This window comes from Fukomys damarensis, unplaced genomic scaffold, assembly GCF_012274545.1.
Source record: "Fukomys damarensis isolate Sample0158 unplaced genomic scaffold, DMR_v1.0_HiC HiC_scaffold_9, whole genome shotgun sequence".
Lineage (NCBI taxonomy): Eukaryota > Metazoa > Chordata > Mammalia > Rodentia > Bathyergidae > Fukomys > Fukomys damarensis.
Genome location: NW_022900921.1, coordinates 40,563,129 through 40,586,250, shown reverse-complemented (window position 1 = coordinate 40,586,250; position 23,122 = coordinate 40,563,129). Strand labels below are relative to the sequence as shown.

The 23,122-nt window shown below is 36.7% G+C and overlaps 1 protein-coding gene across 1 annotated transcript in view; it reads right to left on the bottom strand.

Moving 5' to 3' along the window:
• Positions 1-1,536: 1,536 nt before the first annotated feature.
• Bub1 (BUB1 mitotic checkpoint serine/threonine kinase) overlaps positions 1,537-23,122 on the bottom strand; it is a 40,917-nt gene continuing 19,331 nt past the window's right edge. The window contains exons 12-25 of the mRNA XM_010638170.2: positions 22,286-22,417; positions 22,082-22,192; positions 21,235-21,331; positions 20,320-20,401; positions 17,945-18,125; positions 15,929-16,016; positions 10,137-10,375; positions 8,524-8,667; positions 6,038-6,153; positions 5,561-5,722; positions 5,225-5,382; positions 4,957-5,131; positions 3,519-3,625; positions 1,537-1,763 (exon numbers count right to left, since the gene is read on the bottom strand). Of these exons, the coding sequence (XP_010636472.1) occupies positions 1,568-1,763; positions 3,519-3,625; positions 4,957-5,131; positions 5,225-5,382; positions 5,561-5,722; positions 6,038-6,153; positions 8,524-8,667; positions 10,137-10,375; positions 15,929-16,016; positions 17,945-18,125; positions 20,320-20,401; positions 21,235-21,331; positions 22,082-22,192; positions 22,286-22,417 (1,988 nt within the window). The 3' untranslated portion in view covers positions 1,537-1,567. The remainder of the gene's footprint in view (positions 1,764-3,518; positions 3,626-4,956; positions 5,132-5,224; positions 5,383-5,560; positions 5,723-6,037; positions 6,154-8,523; positions 8,668-10,136; positions 10,376-15,928; positions 16,017-17,944; positions 18,126-20,319; positions 20,402-21,234; positions 21,332-22,081; positions 22,193-22,285; positions 22,418-23,122) is intronic.

Here is a 23,122-nt window from a genome sequence, read left to right as displayed (position 1 = left end):
AAAAAAAAAAAAAAAAAAAAAAAAAAAAAAAATGCTTTGGGCAGAGTGGCTGCCCACTGATTATGTCAGAGTGCCCCCAGAGCCCATTTCTTCATGTGTCAAATTAGGACAGCGACCTTCCTCCCAAGACTGTGGGGATGGAGGGAGGATGAGGACCGTGTAAAGCTGGCTCCTGCTCAGTCAGCGCTGTAGCAGTGTTTGTTGCAAGTCAAGTCTTTCTTCCTGGCTTAAACCCACTGCTGGCATTGGGCACTGGAGTCCTGGAATCCCACTGTCACCAAGATTGAGAGGAGTGACTCAGTGGAGTCCCACCATCCTTCCAAACTCTTATCTTTTTGTATATAACAGCTCTTGTCACGTAGTGTTACAAAAATGTATGGAGTTGAAATTTAATTTTAAAATTTGATATATAATGGGCATTTCTTTTTAAGTTAGCAGAATGCATCATTTAAAGAATTCAATCCAGAGATGCTGTCATATAAGCCAAAAGTTGCTCTTTACTCTTTGTTGTCTTCACCTTTCTCATTTTCCTGCTCAGGCTGACACTGCCCTTCCAGTGGTGACTGGTGATTTTGTCCACCCTTCTAGAGCTAAATAGATCCATGTGCAGTCATGTATAGTATGTACATTCAGATGTGACATAACACTATTTTTATCTTATATGTATCATATACCATACATTGTTGAACAATCTGCTTCTTCTGCTTACCAGTACCTGGTTCATGGTAGTACACACAGGTATATGGGCCGCGTATTCCTAGCCAAGTTGCATGATTTAAGAATTCAACAAGCCGTGAACCTATATGCCCTTTCACATGCTTCAACATTGGGTCACAATAGAGTAATCCTTTTCTTGCTGTGAGCCCCTCAGCAGGAAAGAGTCATAGAGTTAGACATACATACTGCTTTCAGTGTTCAGAAACTGCAGTTCTTAGAGTGGTCGGAGCCCTGTGACTGACATGGGGCACCCCATCCCAGCTGTTGCAAAAGAGGGAGGGGAATTGGAGGCTCTGTGGCAGGATTACCACTTTTCTCCAGCACATTCTCTGCTGCTTGGTGACCAGCTCTCCATGGTACATGGACTCCCTGCTGGCAGAACGCTGGGGCAACATGATTATATCAGCCTGGGGGCTGCAAGCCCAACTGGCATCTTGCCCTTGGCAGTAGTGCCCTCCTTTGCTTTGCTTTTCCACTGCTGGGAAATGGCAGCAGAATGTCAGGAAGCCTTAGGTGTCAGTGCATGTTGGTGGCAGCACAGAATCACTCAAACGACTGGAAGGGGAGAAAGAAATCACTCCCATCTTCCTCAAGCCACAGTGTAGATTCTCTGTTGTCATAACAGCTTAGTGGCCCACTCTCTAGACAATCCAGGAATGGGTTGTCTGAAACATTCCTGGATGGAACCAATGGGAATGATGTCATCATTCTAACATTTTCTTTCTCTACATAGATTTTTTAAGCTTTATTTGTAATATACATTAAAATAAACAAAAAATGTATTAAAAAAATCAAGTTCAAACAGAGGTTAGTATTTACAAAATATTTCTGGAGAGTCCATAGCTATATTTTATTTTCTTAAACGCTTATATTCCAAGAGAAGTACAATTAGCCTGTTACGCAGGGTTTTAATCTTGTTTGCATACTGTTCCTCAAACAGTTTTTTCAGCTTTTGCCTTAACAAATCCAAAGATGGAAGATGATGACAATCTGGTATATTCAGCATGATGTGAAAAAATTCATTCCACATATCCAGATGCGGAAGCCTGAAAAGACAAAGCATTAGTAATGGATCAAATGCAGCCTTCAATGTGCACAGCAACAGTACTCCTGTATCTGACTTTCCCATGTTTAATAGGGTAACTGTCACCCAAACCCAAATTAGCACATAAGAATGGTGAAGTGTATCTATCATAAATAAGAGAAATTAATGATCTAATAAGATTTCGTTTTAAACACACCTTTTTCCATATCGTGTTTTTTAGCAGTAGCTCTTTGATTGAAAAACTTTCAAATTTTTTATTTTTTAAGAAAACTTATCTTAAGTGGGACATGGTTGTGCATGTCTGTAATTCCAGCTACTCAGGAGGGCAGGAAGATCATGAGTTTAAGACTAACCTGGGGAACAGAGTGAGACCTTGCCTCAAAAACAGAAAAAAGAAAGTGAAATTTACCTGGTTTTGGCTCACTACCCAAAATGCGATAACCTGGTCACATGGTTGTAAGGAGCCTAACTGCACATGGGCCAAGACCAGCAGACAGGCTGTATTACCCAGAAAAAGAGCACAGATTTAAAAGCTCTAGCAATACAGTGGTTAAAATTAAATGCAAAAACTACAGCATGGAGAAAAGGTACAACACACTGCAGTTGTACTCCAGGTAGAAACTGAGTCCCTATAATGAAGCCTTTGAGGGCTGGGCTTCAGGCTTTTCTCTACATTGGTGGCCAGAGATGAGAGCTTTCTGAATAACCATATGGTCCTTTAATTATAAGCAAGAGAAAAAATGAAGAACTTGCTAAATTTGATGACTCATGGTGCAGAATAAAGCATAGTTACAAGTTTTTCTCCAGGTATGGAACCTAATCTTATTTATTTATACTGTCCCATGAGATTTTATAAAATTACTGCCAACTCTTCCTTTTTCTGTTTTGGAAGGGGCTGGGGAGAGTGAGGGGAATCCAGTTTAAATATTTTCAAGAAAGTATAAGCATATACAAAATTCCACTAAGTTGTACACATAAGATTTTTGTGTTTGTTTTTATACCTCAAAAAAGTTAAAAGAAGTATAAGGGATATAAAGAACGTGCATGTTAAATACTCAGCTTAAACAAAACACTACTAGCAATGTGTCTATACAACAGTATGCCGGGAGAGCTATCCATATCCATTTCATAAATGAGAAAATAATCTCAGAGAAATGAAAGTCACATAAAGCTGGGACTTAAAACCCTGACCAGTAGCAGAAAGCTGCCCACTACTTTGATTTACAAAGTACCTTCACCTACATTATTTCCTTTAGCTCTTATAAGAATCATCTCAGGAAAGTAGAATTGGTGCAATTTCCATTTATATGAGAAGAAAACAAATAAGCAAACAAAACCCCTAGGCTCAGTGACATTAGAAGAGGTAACTCTAACAGCCAGGAGAAAAATTTGTGTGCATAGGATGCCAACCACCCCACCAGGAGCTCACGATGGGTTCTAGGAGGCTATCAGATGCACCCTGTTTACAAGTAGGGAAACACAAGTGGTGATGCCATGTGACCTGCTCATTGCCCAGATCCAGGACTATGCCACACTGTCACCACACTGCCCAAGGCACAGGTTTTTGTTTTGTTTTTTGGCACCAGGGATCGAATTCGGGCCTTGTGCTGCGAGGCAGGTGGTGGCGGAACCACTGAGCTAAATCCCCAGCTGAGGCACAGGTTTTATGGGTGGCAGAGATCCTTTATGCACCAGACGGAACCTTCTATTCTTCTGTGTTTGTTCTTTTCTCTGTGGCATTAATGCTAACACTCACCTTCTAAAAATACCATCAGGCTTCCAGACTCCTCCCTCATTTTTTACTTTCATATAAGTGCCAAAAAGCATGCAATATACTGTTGCAGCAACACCAAAGTAATCAACCTGTTAAGAAAGCATGGGTATATGTGATTTAAATAGTAAGTTACACATAAGTATATTAAGATGTACCAAACTAAGTTATCACAGATTTATTTTTAAAGAATGCTGGCAGTTGCTGGAGATTTAGCTTAGTGGTTCTGTTGCCTGCCTTACAAGCACAAGGTTCTGAGTTCGATCCCTAGTACCTTCCCCCTGCCAAATGCTGGAAGCCCATGGATATCCAACGCTCTGCCTGAGGCTTCCATGGGCAGCAGACCACTACTGTTGCTGAGGTAGCCCCTGAGAAATTCTTTGTCTTGAGCTAGTTTCCTTCTCTAGTTCTTTGTTCTGCCTCACAGGGGCAAATTCAATACTTGAATCCCTCAACTTGAGGGCACTCCCAGCTCCCTCTCCCAGGACTCTGGGGTTTCTTCTCCGATTGTGCTCCAAGGCCTCTCTCAAGCTGTGCGGAACATTCCTAACTCCAGCATGATCCAAATCTGCAGAAAAGGAGTCTCTCCATCCTGTTCTTCCTACCCGCCACTCCAAGAAGTGCTAGACCAGCAATCAGTAGCCTGAAGCCACAGCAGGCAACAGCATAGTAAAAAAAAAGACTTGGTTGGCCGGGGATTTAGCTCAGTGGTTTGGTGGCCAGCCTTGCAAGCACAAGGACCCAAGTTTGATCCCCGGTACCAAAAAAAAAAAAAAAAAAAAAAAAAAAAAAAAAAAAGACTTGGTTGTTATTCCAAGTTCATCATTATATTTATGCTAATCAGAATTATCTTTACTTGTCATCTAATATTCTAATTTGTTGAAAATTCCAAAACTTCTTTTTAGAGTAATCACACCTTTTGGATCAGGCATGGCATCCAGAGTAAATCTAACTGTGCCATCAACCAGTCAAATCCACCTCCTCGTCTGTAACAGCAGCACAGAGTTCCCGCAGGCACTGGCTCAGTTTCCTGGAGTCAGCACACAGCCTCCCTATTAACTTGGGCCACAGAGGAACCAAGCTAATTTGCTTTCATCTCCATAAACAAAGTTGGATCCTTAGAGCATGACTTCTTTTTCAGAGGGTCCACAAACCATTACTTTTCTTAGAATGAAACTCATAGACCTGCTTTCTCTCTGATAGCAGAATTTAAAACTGAGTAATAAAAAAGGAATACTCTTTAGAAGCAGAACTTCATCCTTCTCTTCAGTCTTAAGTTTGATCTCTCCTTCAACTGCTGCTCAAGAGACCGGTTCAAACTAAGTGGCTTCTCAGATTCATTTTGAAAATCTGTTTTTTTTGCAAAAAAAAAAAAAAAAAAAAAAAGGAAAATGTTTTAAATTCTCTTGATTTAGTTCCATACCTGGTAGTTCCATGGTTTATTACTGAGCATCTCAATACACTGAAAACCAGATGTTTCACACCTTGCTGTAAATGTAGTTCCTTTGGGAAAAAGTTTCATATCTATACTCTGACCCAAGTCAATCAGTGCCAAGCCAGCAGCTAAATCTTCATCTTCATCGTCCTGCTCCAAAAATCTAAAACACAAACACAGGCCAGGATACATGAGTACAGATAAAAGATTACTAGGGAAATATCAAGGAAAGAACTATTAAAAATACCACACTTGCCTATTTCCCAGTATGAAATTGTCGGGCTTAATGTCTCCATGAATGATTTCACAGTTATGGACTTGTTCAATCATGTAGAGCATTCTGATAGCAAAAGCAATGACGAGAGCTTGAGGCATCACTTTTTCAGGGGTATTTTTATAGAGGTTAATGGCATTCTAGAAACAATGCAAATAGTACACTGAGTTGGTTGTGAAAAAGTGATGAAATTCCAAGTCAAGGGCTTTGCCCCTGCCTGCCATACCTACAAAGGCTCCAGCCACAAGATCTGTGCAAAGATGCAAACCAGAAATGCATTTCAAATACATGTTCATATTATGAAAATGAAACACTTACTAATAATGTTCCATAGCTATAGAGATCGCCAACTAAAATGCTACCATTCTGAAATAAATGGGCAGAATAGAATTTGATAAACATGTGTCGTGCAGTTGGCTTTAATCTCTCCATCAGCTGAGTCCCAATGTAGAATTCCCACGGGCTGGCAGGCTTCTGGACCTGCAAATCAAATTAGGTATGTGGTATTCACAACCAGTCTCACATTGTGGAAAACAGTAACAAGAAAGCAACCTCCAGGTCAATAAAAGACAGAGAGTAGAAAGCAATGTCAAACTATGAACTTCTCTGAGGGGGTTTGCTGCAAGATAATTTTATTGGAAAGGCAAATATGAATCCTCATAAGATAAATTTTATTTCTTAATTGCCTGAATATAGACATCAAAGAAAACATCACTGTCTTAAAAACAGAAAAAAAGGGGAAGCTGACAAATTCAAGTTGTAAAATTCATTTCTGTATTGTACAAAATGATGTACCTTTAAAACACACTTCTGTTTATTTTTGATATCATTCACATCTCCATGGGTAGCTTCGTAGACTTGAGCAAAGGCACCTGTTCCAAGAAGGTGATTGACGTAGACTAGCAAAGAACCTTGGAAGACAGAGGTGTCAAAATGACAAAAGGGCTCAAAACATTAAGGACACATTCAAAATGAATTTTAAGAACTTTCTTAGTGCTTGAACTGCTTTAATTAAAAAAAGAAAAAAAAAAAAGAAGGATGTAATCCCTTGGGGATATTTTTCCAGATACAGGTGGATGTGAAGCAAATGCCTGCTACAAAAGATCCTCCTTAGCAAATTTTCTGTAATAGAGGGGGAAGAGTAACTCTGATGGTCCAATGTACTTAGGAGGCCACTCCTCTCCTCAGCAAGGGTCTCACATTTTAGAAGGAGTAATATGTGTGCTGCCTGCCTGCCTACTCGGTACAACTGCTGAGATATTAAGAAGAGGATATGGAAATCCTTGGAAAATGTATGTGTTTTACAACAAAATAAAAAGAGCAAAACTTAACTGTATCAATATTTATAGCAATTAAAAATGTTTATCAACTTATTTCAGAATAATTTTTGATTTATACAAAAGTTACAAAAGAGTAGAGGTCTGAATATTCTGTACCCAGTTTCTCCTATTGTGAATTCTTTTATAACCAATGTATGTTTGCCACAAATAAAGAACCATATTAAATAAAATTCACACTTTATTCAGATTTCACTTTTTCCCCACTATATTTAGTCATTCTGTTTCTTTAGCTTTTTCTGGGCTGTAATAGTTTTTAAGACTTTTCTTGTTTTTTATGACCTTGATAGATGCAAAATTTGATCAGGTATGTTGTAACATGTTCCTCAAATTGGGTTCATTTTATGTTTTTCTCTAGGTTTATTAGTTTTTGGGAGAAACACCATAGAGTTGAAGTTGTAACAGATTCTTAAATTTAAAAAACAAAAAGAATTCACATATTCAGAATCATATATGTTTAGTTTCTAGTCTGGCATGTAAGTAAATTGGAAGTCATCACTCTTTCCTCACAAAAAGAAAAAAGCCAACAACTAACAGTCAACTCTTTGTATGTTCATTAGAAAACGGAGGTCACAGGCAAAATGCAGCTCCCATAAATGGAGAGAAAGACAGGAGGGTACAGGCAATCCCAGCTTGCTCAAGCAGAGACCACTACTGAAGACAGTAATGAAGACATTACTATGGGAAGGCCTGTACATCTCAGACTGTAAGAAGTCTCCAGAGAAACCTAACCACAACAGGGGAAACTAAATAGCTTAACCCCTTGCCAGACAAACAGAAACTTCACAGTATGGCCTACTTATCTTAGTTCCTTTTAGCCAGTACATCAGGTCTGGGTAGAAGCAAACAAGGTAAGCTTTAGTAAGTGAATGGATACACAAACTATATAATGGAATATTCAATGATTAAAAAGAAAAGCATTATCAAGTCACAAAAAGACACAGAGAAACCTTTAATGCATGTTGCTAAGTATAAGACTGATGGGTTACAAAATGGTATGATTCTATCTGTATGATATTCTGGAAAAGACAAAACTAAAGACAGTAAAAGGATCAATGGTTGCCAGGGGTTGTAGCAGTGGTAGTAGGTGGGATGGATAAGTGAAAAACAGGGTATCTTTAAGGGTGTGAAACGATTCTGCACGGTCCAACAATGACGGATGCACGTCACACATCTGTTTGCCATATAAACTCCGTAGAATGTACAATACCCCATCGTACACTGTGGTCTTTAATGATAATGTGTCAGTGTTGGCTCATCAGTTACAATAAACAATACATTCATGCAGGATGTTAATAGTGGAATCTGTGTGTATGTATGGGGAGCAGTAGATATATGGGAACTCTGCATTTTCCTCTCAATTTTTACTTCAGTCTAAAGCTGCTCTGAAAAAGTAAAGCCTATTAATTAAAAATAAAAAAGTTGTGAAAACTCACTTTCATCATTATATCTATCCAGTTTCCCAATCCCACTAATTTAATCACTTTAGCTGAGTATCTTTCAAGTGTTCTCCAGAAATACTATCAAATAGAATATATATTATCATTTTTCTTCTTAAAAAATAAAAAATCACCATGGGATAATTTTCTGCCCTTTCATTTAATAGTATGTCTTGGAGATCATTCCCCATCACTACAGAATAAGTTCCCTTGTTCTAATACCAATGCCTATATTTTACTATAAATTCTTGAAAGTGAATGGCTAGGTCTAAGAGTTTATGCAATTTTAATTTTGATAGATCTTACTAAATTGCCCTCTACAAGTTGAATACATTATATTCCCAACAGCAATCACAATCTTACAGTCATGGCTTAATAAAATTTCTCTACTTAATTCTGTAGTTATGAATTTTGAAGAGGAGGAGAATCACATGCACACGAGTTAACCATCAACTTCCCATATACAAACAAGAATTTAAAGTTATATTATCCATATAATTCTTACCTAACTGAAATTCAGTCTTGGGCTTGATAGCTGGAAGTTTACATTGCCATTCAAAAGTATTTGGGTAGGAACTCACTGGTTTAGAAAGCCCAGATAAAAGTTTGAGAATCAATTCTTCATCCCATGGGTTTTCAATAGTGAAGTCTTAAAGGAATGAGAACAAAAAAGAAACATAAATTCAATGACTTTATCCAAGAAATTTTAGATAAAGCAAGTGGAGATATTCATTGAATAAGATTTATCCTTTATGGTGAGGGGAGAAGGGGGTGAAGGGAGGGCAGGGACAAGGGGAAAAAATGAGAACCAAGACCTGTCTTCATCCCATGGGTTTTCAATAGTGAAGTCTTAAAGGAATGAGAACAAAAAAGAAACATAAATTCAATGACTTTATCCAAGAAATTTTAGATAAAGCAAGTGGAGATATTCATTGAATAAGATTTATCCTTTATGGTGAGGGGAGAAGGGGGTGAAGGGAGGGCAGGGACAAGGGGAAAAAATGAGAACCAAGACCTGTCATGTGAAGGTACAAGATCCCAATAATGAATGTAACTGTACTGTATCCCTAAAATGTACCAATAAACTCAATGAGGAAAAAAAAAAAAAAAGATTTATCCTTTATAGAGCATTTATTCAAAGTAATGAAGGACTATTTTCAAAAGTAAAAATTGGTAGCTCTACAGTCGATTATTTGTCATTTTAAAACTACAAGTTTGGATAAATATTCTGTAGTAACAAAAGAATCAAAGCCCCACTTCACTCACTTGGAACCACTAACACAATAGTGGCTTTAACACAATAGTGACTGCATGTCTTACTGGAACAACTGGATGTTACCTACTTCTGCTGTGCTCAGACAGGAACATATTCCTCAATTGCTTTTCCACTTATCTTGACAAGACATTATATTACCTATATGGAAATCTCATGCATGAGATGTATTTTGGGAAACAGATTCTGAAGGGAAGACAAAGGTTTTTCTCCAATTTAGAGTTTTATAATAATGCCACTAGTGGCAATAATGAAAAACTAACCTAACATGGTTATCACGTACTTAACTGCTAAGCACTGTTTTGAGTATTTCACATTTATTAACTTAGTTGGTTCTTACAATGAGCCTCTAAGGCTGGTACTAGCATAGCCTCTACAGAAAGGGAAAGAGAAACACAGAAAATTCAAATAATCTTGGTCAGAGACACAGGACTACTTAGGTGGGGCAGCTAGGATTAGAACCTAGCCTTACGACCTAGCCAGTCTATCTCCAGAGTCTGTGCTCGCAACCAATATGCATTACTGTTTCTGTTGCTACGGGGTAAGGAAGCGTCTCTAATCTTGGAACTCAGTTGACTTTTCTTTAAAATGGGGAAAACTATTAGATTAAATGTCTGGCACATTGTAGGCCCTCAGATTCCAATTCCCTCTTCCAACAGTTACCCCTATATCTTCTAAAATTAAAATTAGATCGATTTTCCCTTCAAGTATGTTGCTACTGAATTCTATTGCAACGTAGTTACGAGTTTTGTCTGACCTCAGTGATATTCAAGGTCTCATTCTGAGCTCTCTCATGGCATGTTACTGTGTTTATGGTACAGCTCAGACTGAGCATCTATGCTTACCTGGAGATTTGACATTCCTAAGCAAATTGGTCTGCATCCATTCTGTGTGGAGTTCAGCACTGATTGCCAGTGGGGCCTCCATGACGACAAGGTTAGTGTCTGTGAGTTTACAAGCCTCAAGGCCCCTCACTGCTTCCTGGGTGAGCACACCACCTGCAGCAGACTGGCTAGGATGGTGTAAGGATGCTGTAGATATGTCTGTTGGGAGTGCTTGTTCTGGGCTTTCCTCTTGAATTGGGCTAGATGTATGAAAAGCATAGAGAAAACAATAACTACATATGACTCCTCCAGCCTAGGGCTTGGATCACAAGGAAGTCCCATAAAAGTTCCCTTTTCATTTGAGGAGTGGCATTTAAAATGGCTTTATAGGCCAAGAGTTGATTAAATCATTTTCTTCCAAACACACAGCTACTATGAGAGGGATAAAAATAAAATCAAAGACATGATAATACATTAGAATAAACAGGTGTGGGTGATATACTGGGTATTCTTTAACAAGAAATGACAAGAGGAATGACTTTATATCCCCAAGCTGAATCTAAACAGCAGTTCTATAATCAAGACTGAATATTTAAATTCATGATAAAAATAGCTTGTTTTATAACATGGAGACAAACAGAAAATGTCAACCATAATCCAACAATGTAAAATTCTGATACAATTTCACGTGTGTATATATGCACATGCATGCACACACACAGAAATGTATGCCCATGTGTGTGCGTGCATGCACACACACATGTACACACACACACAGTACTGACTTTCATATTTGTGAATTCATGGTTTTCATATTTATGAATTTACCTTCATGCCAAAATTTATTGTTAACTCCCAAATCAATACTCACGTAGTTTTGGAGTTATTTGCAGACTTGCAGAGGGATGAAAAGTTGAGTTACCCAACATACTCCTAGCTCAAGTCAAACATAGTAACACTATGTTTTATTGCTCAGCTCTCAGATAGTCTCTTGTGGTATAGTAACATTTAAAAAATTGTACTCTTGTGCTTTTAGTTGGCAGTTGTACTGTTAAAATACCCACATGTATAGCGCCAACATGCCATCTAATGTTCAAGAATGTGCAAGAAGGCTACAATGTGCCTTATGGAGAAATATTACATTAGCTAAATTTCATTCAGGCATGAGTTATAGTCTTGTTGGTTGTGAATTCAGTGTTAATGAATCAGCAGTATATATTTTATTTTATTTTTAAATTATTATTATTTTTTGGAGGTACCGGGGATCGAACTCGTGTCCTTGCGTTTGCAAGGCAGGTGGCGGAACCACTAAGCTAAATCCCTGGCCCTAGCAATATATATTTTAAATAAGGTGTCTTTAAACAAAAATCTTGTGAACAGAGGTCCACAGGAGTGGCTATTTCTCCTAGGAACAATACTTCAGTATTCACTAAATCAGTGTTCACATGACTTCATAAAATACAACTACAAAGAACAATGAGAATTTATTGTATGTTATACATCTCTACACACATACTCCTCATATCTATATCCATATATGCACAAATAAATATGATTTTTCATGAATACATTTATACATGTAACTTCATACATTACTATTTCTATTCTTATCATAAACATTTTTCTCAGGGTGAACTAAAAGATTTTTTAGTTTAGAATAGTTTTAGACTTTTATTATTAACTCAATTCCAGCCTTCATTTGGATTTCACCAGTTATTTTGACTACTTTCTTCTGCTCCAGAATCCAGTTCTGAATACACATTGCATTTAGTTCTCATGTCTCCCTATTCTTTTCTCACCTGTGAAAATTTCCTAGTCTTACTGTTATGGTCTGGATCTACAAAGTCCTCTAAAAGGCTCATGTGTTCACAAGTGGTTTCTGCTTGGATCACAAGAAGCCTTACTTCATCAGTGATTACTTCATGGATGGATTTGTAATTTGATAGCATTATTGGGAAATGATGGAAAGTTAGGAGGTGGGATGTTCAAGAGAGTAGTTCATGAGAGGTGTGTACTTGGGATGATATATTGTCCCCTGCCCCGTCCTCTCTGGGTTCTTTCTCCATGTCTTTCTCACCACTTCTTGGTCACTATGAGGTAAGCAGCCTTCTTCTGCACATGCTCCTGCCACAGTGATGTTTCTGCTTTGCCTCAGATCCAAAGTAATAGTGCCAGTGGACCATGGGCTTACCTGATTTCAAAACATCCTGACAGTTTCAAGGAATACTGGGCAGGTGTTTCAGGTTTCTCTGCTATTTTTGTCATGGCTAGATTGGCGCTAATAGTTTCTGGGAAGAACCTCACAACTGTGTAGTGCCCTTCTTATTATACATTAGCATGTATTGTCACAACTTATACCTGCTGATATCAAACTTGATCATTCAGAGAGGGTGCTATCTGCCAGGTTTCCTGACATTCCTACCATGATTTTAATGATTATACACCACCATTTAAGTAGATGCACAACTCTATGGTTCTAAGACATTGAACATATTCCCAGTGTTTTATAACAAAATAGATATTAGGGGTATCCACACACACAGAAAAAAATCATTTCCAAATCCTTACACATTGCTATTAGTAACATGAGTGTCCAAATCACTGTTAATGCATAAATGATTAACAAAGCTTTTTGCTTTTTCCATGAGAATCTGAGTTTGTTAACTTTCTACTCCTCTCTCCTTGAAAACCTAAAAAGATAAAGCATCACTCTCTGAGCTTGATATTCTGCTTATAACCTTCATAGATAATGTGTATCTGGAGTAGAATTACAAATACCTGCTTGGGAACCCATTGCTTCAAGCTTCCTTGAGTCTGATTACTTCCATAATGGGCCTGAACTTTGTGTACACCATAGGAACTAAATCCAGGGAGATAGTGTAAGATCCATGGATTCCCACAGGAGTAAGTCTTTTAAACCTAGAGAAATTCCTACATCTGGCCTGTGTGAGTTTTGTTTCCTTATAACTGAACTGTCACATAGAGATCAACAATAATAGTTCCTTGGACAGAGTGTCCTGGCTAGCAATTGTGAGTTTTTAATCTCTAACATTTCTAAGTTAGTCTTATCCCAAGCATGGCTTAGTGAAGTCTTGTGAGCCAAACAGCAGATAACTATGCTGTACTGTTATCAAAAACTTCTCACTGAACTAAGACTGGACTAAAAATGATTGTAAAAAGACATGAAAAGAATTTATATACAAAAAAAATAAACGTACAAAGTAGTTAGCTAATCAATCATTAAATTAGTGCAAATTAAATAATTTTACTTTTTAACTGAAAATTGTACCTAATGGGTATTTGATAGCAAGGGACAGTATAACATGGTGCTGAGAATAAGAGTTCTGAAATCAGAGAAATACAATTTAAATTCCTATTTCATAAATTAGCTCAATGATTTCAGATCAATAATTTATCCCTCTGAGATCTAACTTCCTTATCTGCAGTAGGGTAAAAAAGTAGTTTCCACTGTTCAAGTTACTGTTAATTAAAGGATATAATTCATAAAAAGCATAAGCATTGTGCTTGGAATATAATACTCAAAAGATGTTAAGTACTATTATTATCTGTTACATTTACCAGCCTATTCAAATATGATGGAATTTTACTTATGCAAAGTATTGGTGTATAGTAAATCTGAATTTTGAAGCAGGACTTAAAGAAAAACAAGTCTTTGGCTCCCCCTCACTATCTTACCCCATTGCTGTAACTCCTTGTTTTGCTACAGATAAGGTAAAAAACAAGATTCTTGCTAACAGAGTCCTGTGATCACCTCACTTCTCAGGTATCTATCTGCCTTCCTTCAACATTGGCTTCTCCCCTGGTACTAACAGGGCAAACAGTTACATTTCTGTAAATAAAGTCTTTGCAACCTTTAAGAAACTGTATGCCCTCAAGAGATGCAGTTGAGATTGGCAACTATGTCCTGTAAACAAAATTCACTGTTGTTCTGTTCCCAGATTCACAGGGAACAAAACTGTCATCATGTGAGATGTTACTAACTTGCTTTTTGTTTACTTCTATAACCTCATTTGCCCACCCCATCCCCCAGTTTCATGTCACTAGAAAGACTACTCCCCCTTTTTGATTAAATGTATTAAAGGTGGAACATTTCTTTGTTCAACGCCCTTCCTTTGGACAGCAGTCCATTGAGCTGGTATATACCTTACATAAACCCTCCTAAAGCCCAGTGTTTTCTCCTGTTTCTTGGAATTCTGCAATATTTCCAAGACTTAAAGAGGGCTAAACACTATCTTCTTTTAAAACAAAGTTTTAAAAGGGAGTTATAATTTTTCAGTTATAATAAGTATACAAGGTGTTATCAAACTATAGAATGAATGTTTAAATTTTAAAAATTTATTATAGTAAGAGGCACACTGCCATTAATTCCTCTCAAAATACTCCCCCTCGCTTTACACACATGTATGCCATCATTCATTCCACTTTCTGAAGTGGTCCTGGAAGTCCTCTTTCTTTATGAGGTGTGATCAAAAATACATGCAAGTCATAATAGCTAAATCTTGGCAGCAGCCTATATGTCTATCAACATATGATGAACAGATAAAGAAATGTGGTATTTATATACATGGAGTACAACTCTACTACAAAGAAGGTAAATTTGAGTCATTTGAAGGAAAATGGATATAACTTGAGACCATAATGTTAAGTAAAATAAATCAGACATACAAGCTTAAGCAGTGCATAGTTTTTCTTATATGAGATCTGGATGTGTGTGTGTGTGTATATATATATATACGAGTGTTAGGATTGCAGGTGTGTGCCACCAACCTGTGACATGTCTCTCATCTTAAAAAAAAAAGGCATATATATATATATATATGTATGTATATACAGTTACATTCATTATTGGGACCTTGTACCTTTACATGACAGGACTTTGTTCTCATTTTTTCCCCTTGTCCCTGCCCCAAAGTATATATAAAGAACGAAATAAAAAATAGGAAACTGACAGAAGTTTTGCAGATGGGAAGGAGACCAAGAGATGGAGGGGACATTAAAAAAAAATTAAGATGTGGTATGTACATATACCAACTCCCCAGAATGAATGTAATCATTATGTACAGCCAACACATACTAATAAAAAGAAAATTAAAAAAATACTACAGTGAATGACATTGCTGATATCATCCAATGGAAAGGCAGACTCAAAAACATTATGGTGTATTCTCATCTACCTTATTCACTGGATCTGGTATCACACAACTTGTGGCTCTTTCCCAAAGTCAAAATGACCATGAAAGGTAAATGTTTTTAATCAATTCAGAATGGGAGGCAGCCAAAACAGTAAACCTAAATAAAGATACTCATTAAAGAGGATTTCCAGAAATGCTTCAGAAACTGACAAAAAAGATGGAATAAGTGTGTCTGAAGTGAAGGGGAGCATTTTGAGGGGAACTAAAGGCAATGTATGTTTTATTGTCATAAATTTTTATTTAAATATTCACTATATTTTTTGATCAAATCTTGTAAAGCAGCAATTATGTGTTTGCTGAGTTCTGCAAACTAGTCTTTGGTAAGAAGATCTGTAGTTCTCATCTTGAAATTAGTGGAATTCAGTTGCAGAAAATGTTCCACAGGGATTCTCTTACCCCAGCTGCTCCTGTCAATGTCCTAATATATCAAGTGTCAGGCTCTTCACAGAACCTGTTTTTATAGTCACAGATAGTACCTTCTGACTTACAGCTGTGAATCAATAAAATCTTCTAATCTTTTGGAGTTAAATTTGGGTCTTCTATTACATTTAGAAAGCAAAGCTCAAATAATAATAAAGAGAATGACACAACATACAATACCTGAACTTCTTCCCTTTTGAAGGCTGCACCATGTTTTCTTTACAGGAATCCACCAGTATAGGGGTGCACTGTGTTGCTACCACATTTTCTGAAGTATATAAAAAATTAAAGACAGACATATTACATGGATTTATGTACACACATACCATTTGACAGTTACAAAGCCTGGGATTCCTTTTTATACTGATTTCTATTATTAGAAGTTCAAAATAGTGTTCCATGGTAAAAAATTCTATAACATTGAAGAAGAGGTGAACATTTCAATGCTCTACATCTAATCCACAGTGATCCTTTAAGAAAAAAGGGTTTCAGAGACAGGAAGGCCCACTGTAGAGGGCTGCCCAGAGCATAGGAGGTCACTGGCAAGGATAGCAGGGCACACTCAGCTTCAGGAGATTGTTATGATGAGGACAATGAGAATGAAAAGTGCGATATTCCCAGAGAGCAGATTTTTGCATCTGTCAGTTTAACAAATTTTAATGAATCAGTAAGCATTTAGTTGATTGAAATGATTTAAATATTGACAATACCTATCACTGCTTCCTTTAACTGAAAAAATATGTATCTATTGATATTAGGTCAGAAATACAGACTAAACTTCTACCAAGTAATTTGAATACTACATACAGTGAAGTATTACTGGATTAAATTTTATCAGTTTCTCACTAAACAGGTATTAATACTTTTTTTTTTTGTTACTGGGGATCAAACTAGGGTCCTTGCACTTTCGAGGCAGGTGGTGGCACCACTGAGCTAAATCTCCAGTCCATTAATACTTCTTAGTACTAGAATATTACCTTCTGGTTATATGACTAGAGTGACAAATACTGTACGAACAGCCAATATTGACTTTAGTTTTTCTCAATGGAAAAACTTTAAATATTTTTATTCAAGTGGCAGGCTTATGATGGCATTTAACCATAGTTCAAGTTTCAATTAAATTCTTCTGTAAGATTTAAAAAAAAAAAAAAACAAACATATTGGGTTAGTGCTCTGAGAAAATATCCTTTTTCCACAGTCAAAAACATTTAGACCTGGGGCTGGGGATTTAGCTCAGTGGTGCTGCTGTCTGCCTCGTAAGCGCAAGGTCCTGAGTTTGGTCACTGGTACCAAAAAACAAAAACAAAAACAAAAAATTAGACCTACATACAGGCTTATTATTTTATTACAAGATGCTTCCATCTAGTGAAGTAATATTCACTGGCAGTTATTTCATTATTGCTTTGGTGAACAACTGTTATTTTTAAAAAACTACCAACAGTGTTGTAGTTTGGCTGATAAAGAAGTAGTCATCAAAATGACACAGGGGTGGGCCAGGGATTTAGCTCAGGGGTTCCACCACCAGCCTTGTAAGCATAAGGTCCTGAGTACATTTCCCAGTACAAAAAAAAAAAGATACAGTAGTAACTACTGGCTAATAATTAGCTGTGCTCAATGCAATGTCACACATTGGGGATCAATTTAGATAAACATCTTTTATATAGAGGTGTTATATTTGGGGTGGCGTGGAAATAAGAAATGTTTATGAGTTTTACCATTACTCTCTTTAAGCCAGATCACTAAGAGAAAAGAAAGTTATGATTTTTTTGTGTGGCGTATACTTGGCTACATGTCTAAGATAAAATTTGTTGACATGTGAAGGACTAAATTTGAGTATTTGTTATTCATTAAATTTAAAAATATATAATATTCAAATAATTTAATCTGTAGTGGCCCTGTTTTAAAAACATAACATAAAAACATAACATAAACATATTCCTATATAAATGAATTGGATTTTGTATATTTGCATTTAAATGTTCCTATAGCTTTCCCTCTTCTATCTAAATTATTGAAATTTTAAATACAGACTTTATGAAGATAGTATACCAAAGAAAACAAAGCAATAAATAGATCTCAAGCTTCTTTATAATTTTCAAACTTCTTTAGAATTTTCAAGAAAATTTCAAGAGCTCTAACATGCATTAAAATATAGAGGTTCATAGAAGACAGATACTTTGACAGTGTAACACACACCTTTATCTTCTAGAATGTGCACTGGATCTGCTGGAAGTTTGTGGAATGGTGTAGATGCAAGCCGGGCAGCAGATGTGAAGTCTCCTATGCTCTTGGGACTGGGTGCCAGGGATTTGTTGTAGCGAATACCCCAGACGGTTGAATCATCCAAAAACTCTTCAGAGTGAGGCTGAGGCACTTCCTGTAACAGAGGATGAACTGTAACAAAGTAGAAACTTTCCTGTTTTAGTTATGAAATTTAACACATTAACACCTTAAGATTAATTTGGGAATAGTACTGCAGGCCAGTAGTCCCAGCTATTTGGGAGGCTGAGGCATGAGGCTCACTTGAGCCCAGGAGTTCAGAACCAGCCTGGGCAATACAGTGAGACCCTATCTCAAAAAAAAAAACAAAAACAAAAACAAAAAACCAAACCAGAAAAACACTTTCAAGAATTTTAAAAGGATGTGGAATTAAAAAAGAAAAAAAAAAAATCTCAACCTTTCATTTTTAACACAGCTCAGTAGAGCCACACTGCAAAAAGGTTCACATATTTTGGTTTTCAGTTTCTACAGTTTTCTTTAAATTTGAAAAACAAGTCTAGATTTATAGAGGGGTTACAAAGATAGTACAGAACTCTCTTTTTATAATTTACTAGGTTTCCTCTAAAGTCAACCTCATTTACAACTTTGTACATTTATAAAAACTAAACAATACTAGTAACTATGTGCTTTATAATCTGTCTCATTACATTTGCTATCAACATGACTTATCACTTACTGGTGAGGTTAGTTCCACCATTGATTAGATGTCAGTAGTTTCCTTAATGTAAACTATTTTTCTCTTTCCCTACTCTATTTGTTTGAAACAAGTCACCAAGCCTTGTCTACACATAAAAGAAGATGAATTAAACTCCATATTCTAGAGGGACATCATCAAAGAATTCATGGATGAATGTTAAAACACCGTAGTAATTAATAATTTTGATGATACTTGGAAGCTATGTAAATATTTTGCTTGTTCTTAACATTTTAATGTCAGTATTCATGGATCTCACCTGCATAATTGTTACTGTGGGATTTTAAAGGTGATCTACTTATCCCTTCTACATCATTTAGAATTCTTCTATAAAGAAGACTTATTCTTTTCTCCACATTTATTTATGGAAATTTATTTTATTTCTTGGGTTAAAATCCAATAATCCTTTATTCTACTTGTTTTGCTGTTCAGTTTGTTCCATTGTGTCATTGCCTTCTTCACATTTGCTCCTGTGTTTTTTGCTATGCTCAACTTTTCTTCTTTTAGAAAAATAATAAAATCCAAAAATACTTAATTAATTACTGATACAAGATGCTCTAGGTGTTTAAAAAAAAAAATCCCTGGCCCCTAGAATCCAGCATTTCTCCATGACCATAATTATAGGTCAAGTTTTGGAGTCTATGAGCACAGACAGAAACCACTGTCAAAACCATACTTGATGTATCTCTTCAGTTGTCCTTAAAATGCCACACGTGATTTTTATATATTCTGCATTATCTTCATAAAACCCACCATCTCTTCCAAGATTGGAAGACAAACTCGCTGGTTATCTCTTTAGGTAGATGCAGGACAAGCATTGCTTTAAGTTCAGCATCGTATATATAGAAAAAGCAGTGTGGCTTTTTGGTCAAAGCACTTATAGTTCAGTAAAATGAACCTTTAAAATGATGGTACAATATCTGAAATCCAGTCCATTATTTGGGAAATTTTTAAGGTAAAACAGTTCTGACAAGAATTAGAGAGCTGAACAACAGTTTATGCCAAATAATCCATCATGGGATTAAAGCAGGGGACAGGATTCAGCAGAGTTTCTCAGTAAGAGTGATTAGTGATAAAAGCACTTTTCGCTGGTTCATCACAGCCAGAGGGGCAGGCAGTGGATGGAAAGAAAGCACACTATGGGGAACACAGCCTGGATGGAAGCCAAACATGGGCTGAACACAATGGCTGCTACAGAAGACTGCTGTGGGATAGCAAATGGGTGGAGCTTGTTGGCTGAGTTATGATGATGATGGGCCATTTTAATTTGATTCACATTTGCTGGGTTTCTCATTATTACTCCATTGTTGGCCTTGCTTCTTAGGTCTATGGAAAACACATATCCCTGGTGGTTCCTCCTAGCTAAAAGGAAGGCCCTTTGAGGACAAAAATCATATCTAGTTTGTTTGCCACAATAATAAACATTCAAATGATTGTTGAATAATGTTCTAAAAGACACACATTTCTCAGATAACACTGTATTTTGCAGCCCAGTTTTATATCATCATATTATTTGATTGGTATAATCAGTTGGAAATAAAGAAGAAAGGGTGGCAAGACAAGACCCATTTCACAGATGAAATAGAAATTTACCTACTTTTGGTTTTGAAGGAAATGCACTGATAGAGCGTTCTCCAAAGGTTCTGGCTCCTATCGGCTTATTTTTAGGCTGTGGTAATCTAAGAAAAGATTTGTAAAATTATAAATATTAAAATATATTAAATAAATGCAACCACTTTTACAAAAATTCCCCACTTATATTATTTAATAAGTTGACAGTTACATAGATGCTTTACTTTTACAACAGTTCTAGCAAAAAAGTATAAATTGAATTAACTATGTAAATACAGTTGACTTATTTACTGAAGTTAGGATAGAATATATAATTCCTATTATACCGAGTTCCCAACATTAGGAGCAAAAGAATTAGGGGCATGTCCAGTAAAATGTCACATAGCATTTTATTTCTTATTCCTAGTATCTAGCCTACATGTGGAACTCCTCTCTGCAAGCTGGCCATGCCTTCTGTCTACCTCAATATGAATTTCTTTTATTCTATACCTGTAATTCACACTGACACTTCTATTTCCATAGATAAAACTAGTACTGAGAATTCCTAGAGCTACCCTACTCTATCCTGGCATATGGCTCTCTAATGTAATGCCTCTCTATCTTAAAACATATTCTCTGTGGCATTATTCAACATAAAGGAGTTCCTTTTCTACTTTGTTAGTAGTGCAAATATGAAGAGCACATAAGGGTACTTGTACTGGCAGCTGCTCTTTTGGAACTGTTGTATAGGAATACAGACTGAGAGAACTTTGGGAACAAGCTCCTGGTCACATGGTCAAAAGCTCACAGGTGGCAGAGCTAGGACTAGAACATAGACCATGTGATCCACATTCCCCCTTCTCTGCCTCACTGCCTTGAATTCTGTAGAAACTTTACAGTATGTCTTGGCATTGTGATGACACACGTCCCTTCTAATGTTATTTTAACTATGTTTCTTTACCCATAATTTTCTTTGTTTCCATCTTCAAAAATAGGAAAACCAGATGGCAAAGAAATAATCTTATTGACTCCCCAAGTCCCAGTGGAATCTGCATTTTCTATAAGAGAATAAAAAAATAGCATTTCATTATTGTCCAAGGAAAAATCACTATCCTTTATGCTAAACTTCAACTACAAATAAGGTAAAGAAATAACAGCTTATAGAGAAGAACTGAGATCAGTTTTAAAACACTAGTGTGACAAGTCACTTTGCAGTGAGATGAAGTGACTTTACCATGGTCCCTGGGTCTAGCACTCAGGCCTCCAGAGTTCTCATCATTTATAAAGAACAGTATTCACCATTCTGCTATAACATTACTATTGTCAGTTGACTTACTTAATAAATTCTCTCAATAGTTTTGTTTTTCATTTCTTTTAAGAAAAAAAATTAATCATTTAGCTTTATATTTCTAGACCTCCCAAGTCTAACTGGATCTCATCTTTTTTATAACATCCAGTTCACAGCATGAATTCCCTAATTGTATACAAGTGGACTAGATGCTGGCCTTCAACACTTTCAGGAAGGGGTCGAGACATACCTCGAATACTTGGGCCTTCTGCACTATTCCTACTTATAGGGATTTTTAAACACTTAACTGTAAGAACAGTAATAAAACAAGAAAAGCCAGATTTCTCACACACATTGTAACCATGTCAAACTCTGTCATATTTTTATTTCATGTATTCCTTGCCCTTATGTGATGGGCTGATCAAGGGCACAGACACAATCTTATGGAATATTTCACAATGCCTGTGGCAACTTCTCCCAATGCTATGTACACGGTAGCTTTTAAATAATGAATAATTACTTTGAAACTGGGCCTCAAATGCATCTTCATTTTGATCTAGAGATGGCCATTCATCTTTGTTATCAGAAATATCAGGAAGCGTAGGTGCCTGAAACACATTCATGATGAAACCTGAAGAACAACAACAAAAATACTTGTCAACAGGTGGCAAAAGAGGGTACGTTAATTTTTTGTAATCACTACACATCTAACAAAATGCTTTACCTAATGCTTCCTTCGTGTGCACAGTGGGTGATGGCTGCACTTTGGATGGTGTTGCCTGAACCATCATTCCCAGTGATGTGTTTGGAGTAGTGTGAAAAGAACTTGTGCTAGTGACCTTATATGTTTCACATTCTGGTAGAGGAATGGGACAAAACATAGTATCAGCAGCCAATTCAGAACATGTTAGATGAGACACAATTGCAGTAATTTATTAAATTCTATTTGCCATTGTCAATAATTATCACGAAAGATTTTCATTATTATATTTTGGACTTATCTTTGTAAGAGTGCTAGAAAGTGGGGGAAGGCAAGATTTATCGTTTTGCAGAAAAGCAAATGGTAGTTCAAAGAGATTATGTGTTTGGTCTAAGCATACCCCAACACAGCAGTTTTGTTATCAACAGCATCCTTAGCTTCATTGGATCCTAAGGACTACATGCTCATAGTCACTGTATAAATCTTTTTTCCTGTCCCATATTATAAATCTTAAGACCACTTTCCATCTCAGCCAGAGTTAATTACTGGTATATAAGGCCCTGCACACCCTGGCCTTGTTCGCTCAGGTCTTACCATCTTCCTCTTCCTTCCCCAGGTCATTTTGCAGCACTGGCCTCTGTTGTGCTCAGAACACACCAGGCATACTCCTGAGTTAGGGCTCTGTACTTGCTGTTCCTCTTCCTGAAGCAGATTTCCCAAGGCAAAATGCCCTCCTAAGGTCCTTTCTGCAAATGTCATCTTCTTTTCAACATCTTTCCCACTTACCTTCTCTGAAATTTCAACCCTCCCACCTCAAAAATAACATTTTCTTTTGGTAAGGATTTTCAACCTTTTTGTTCA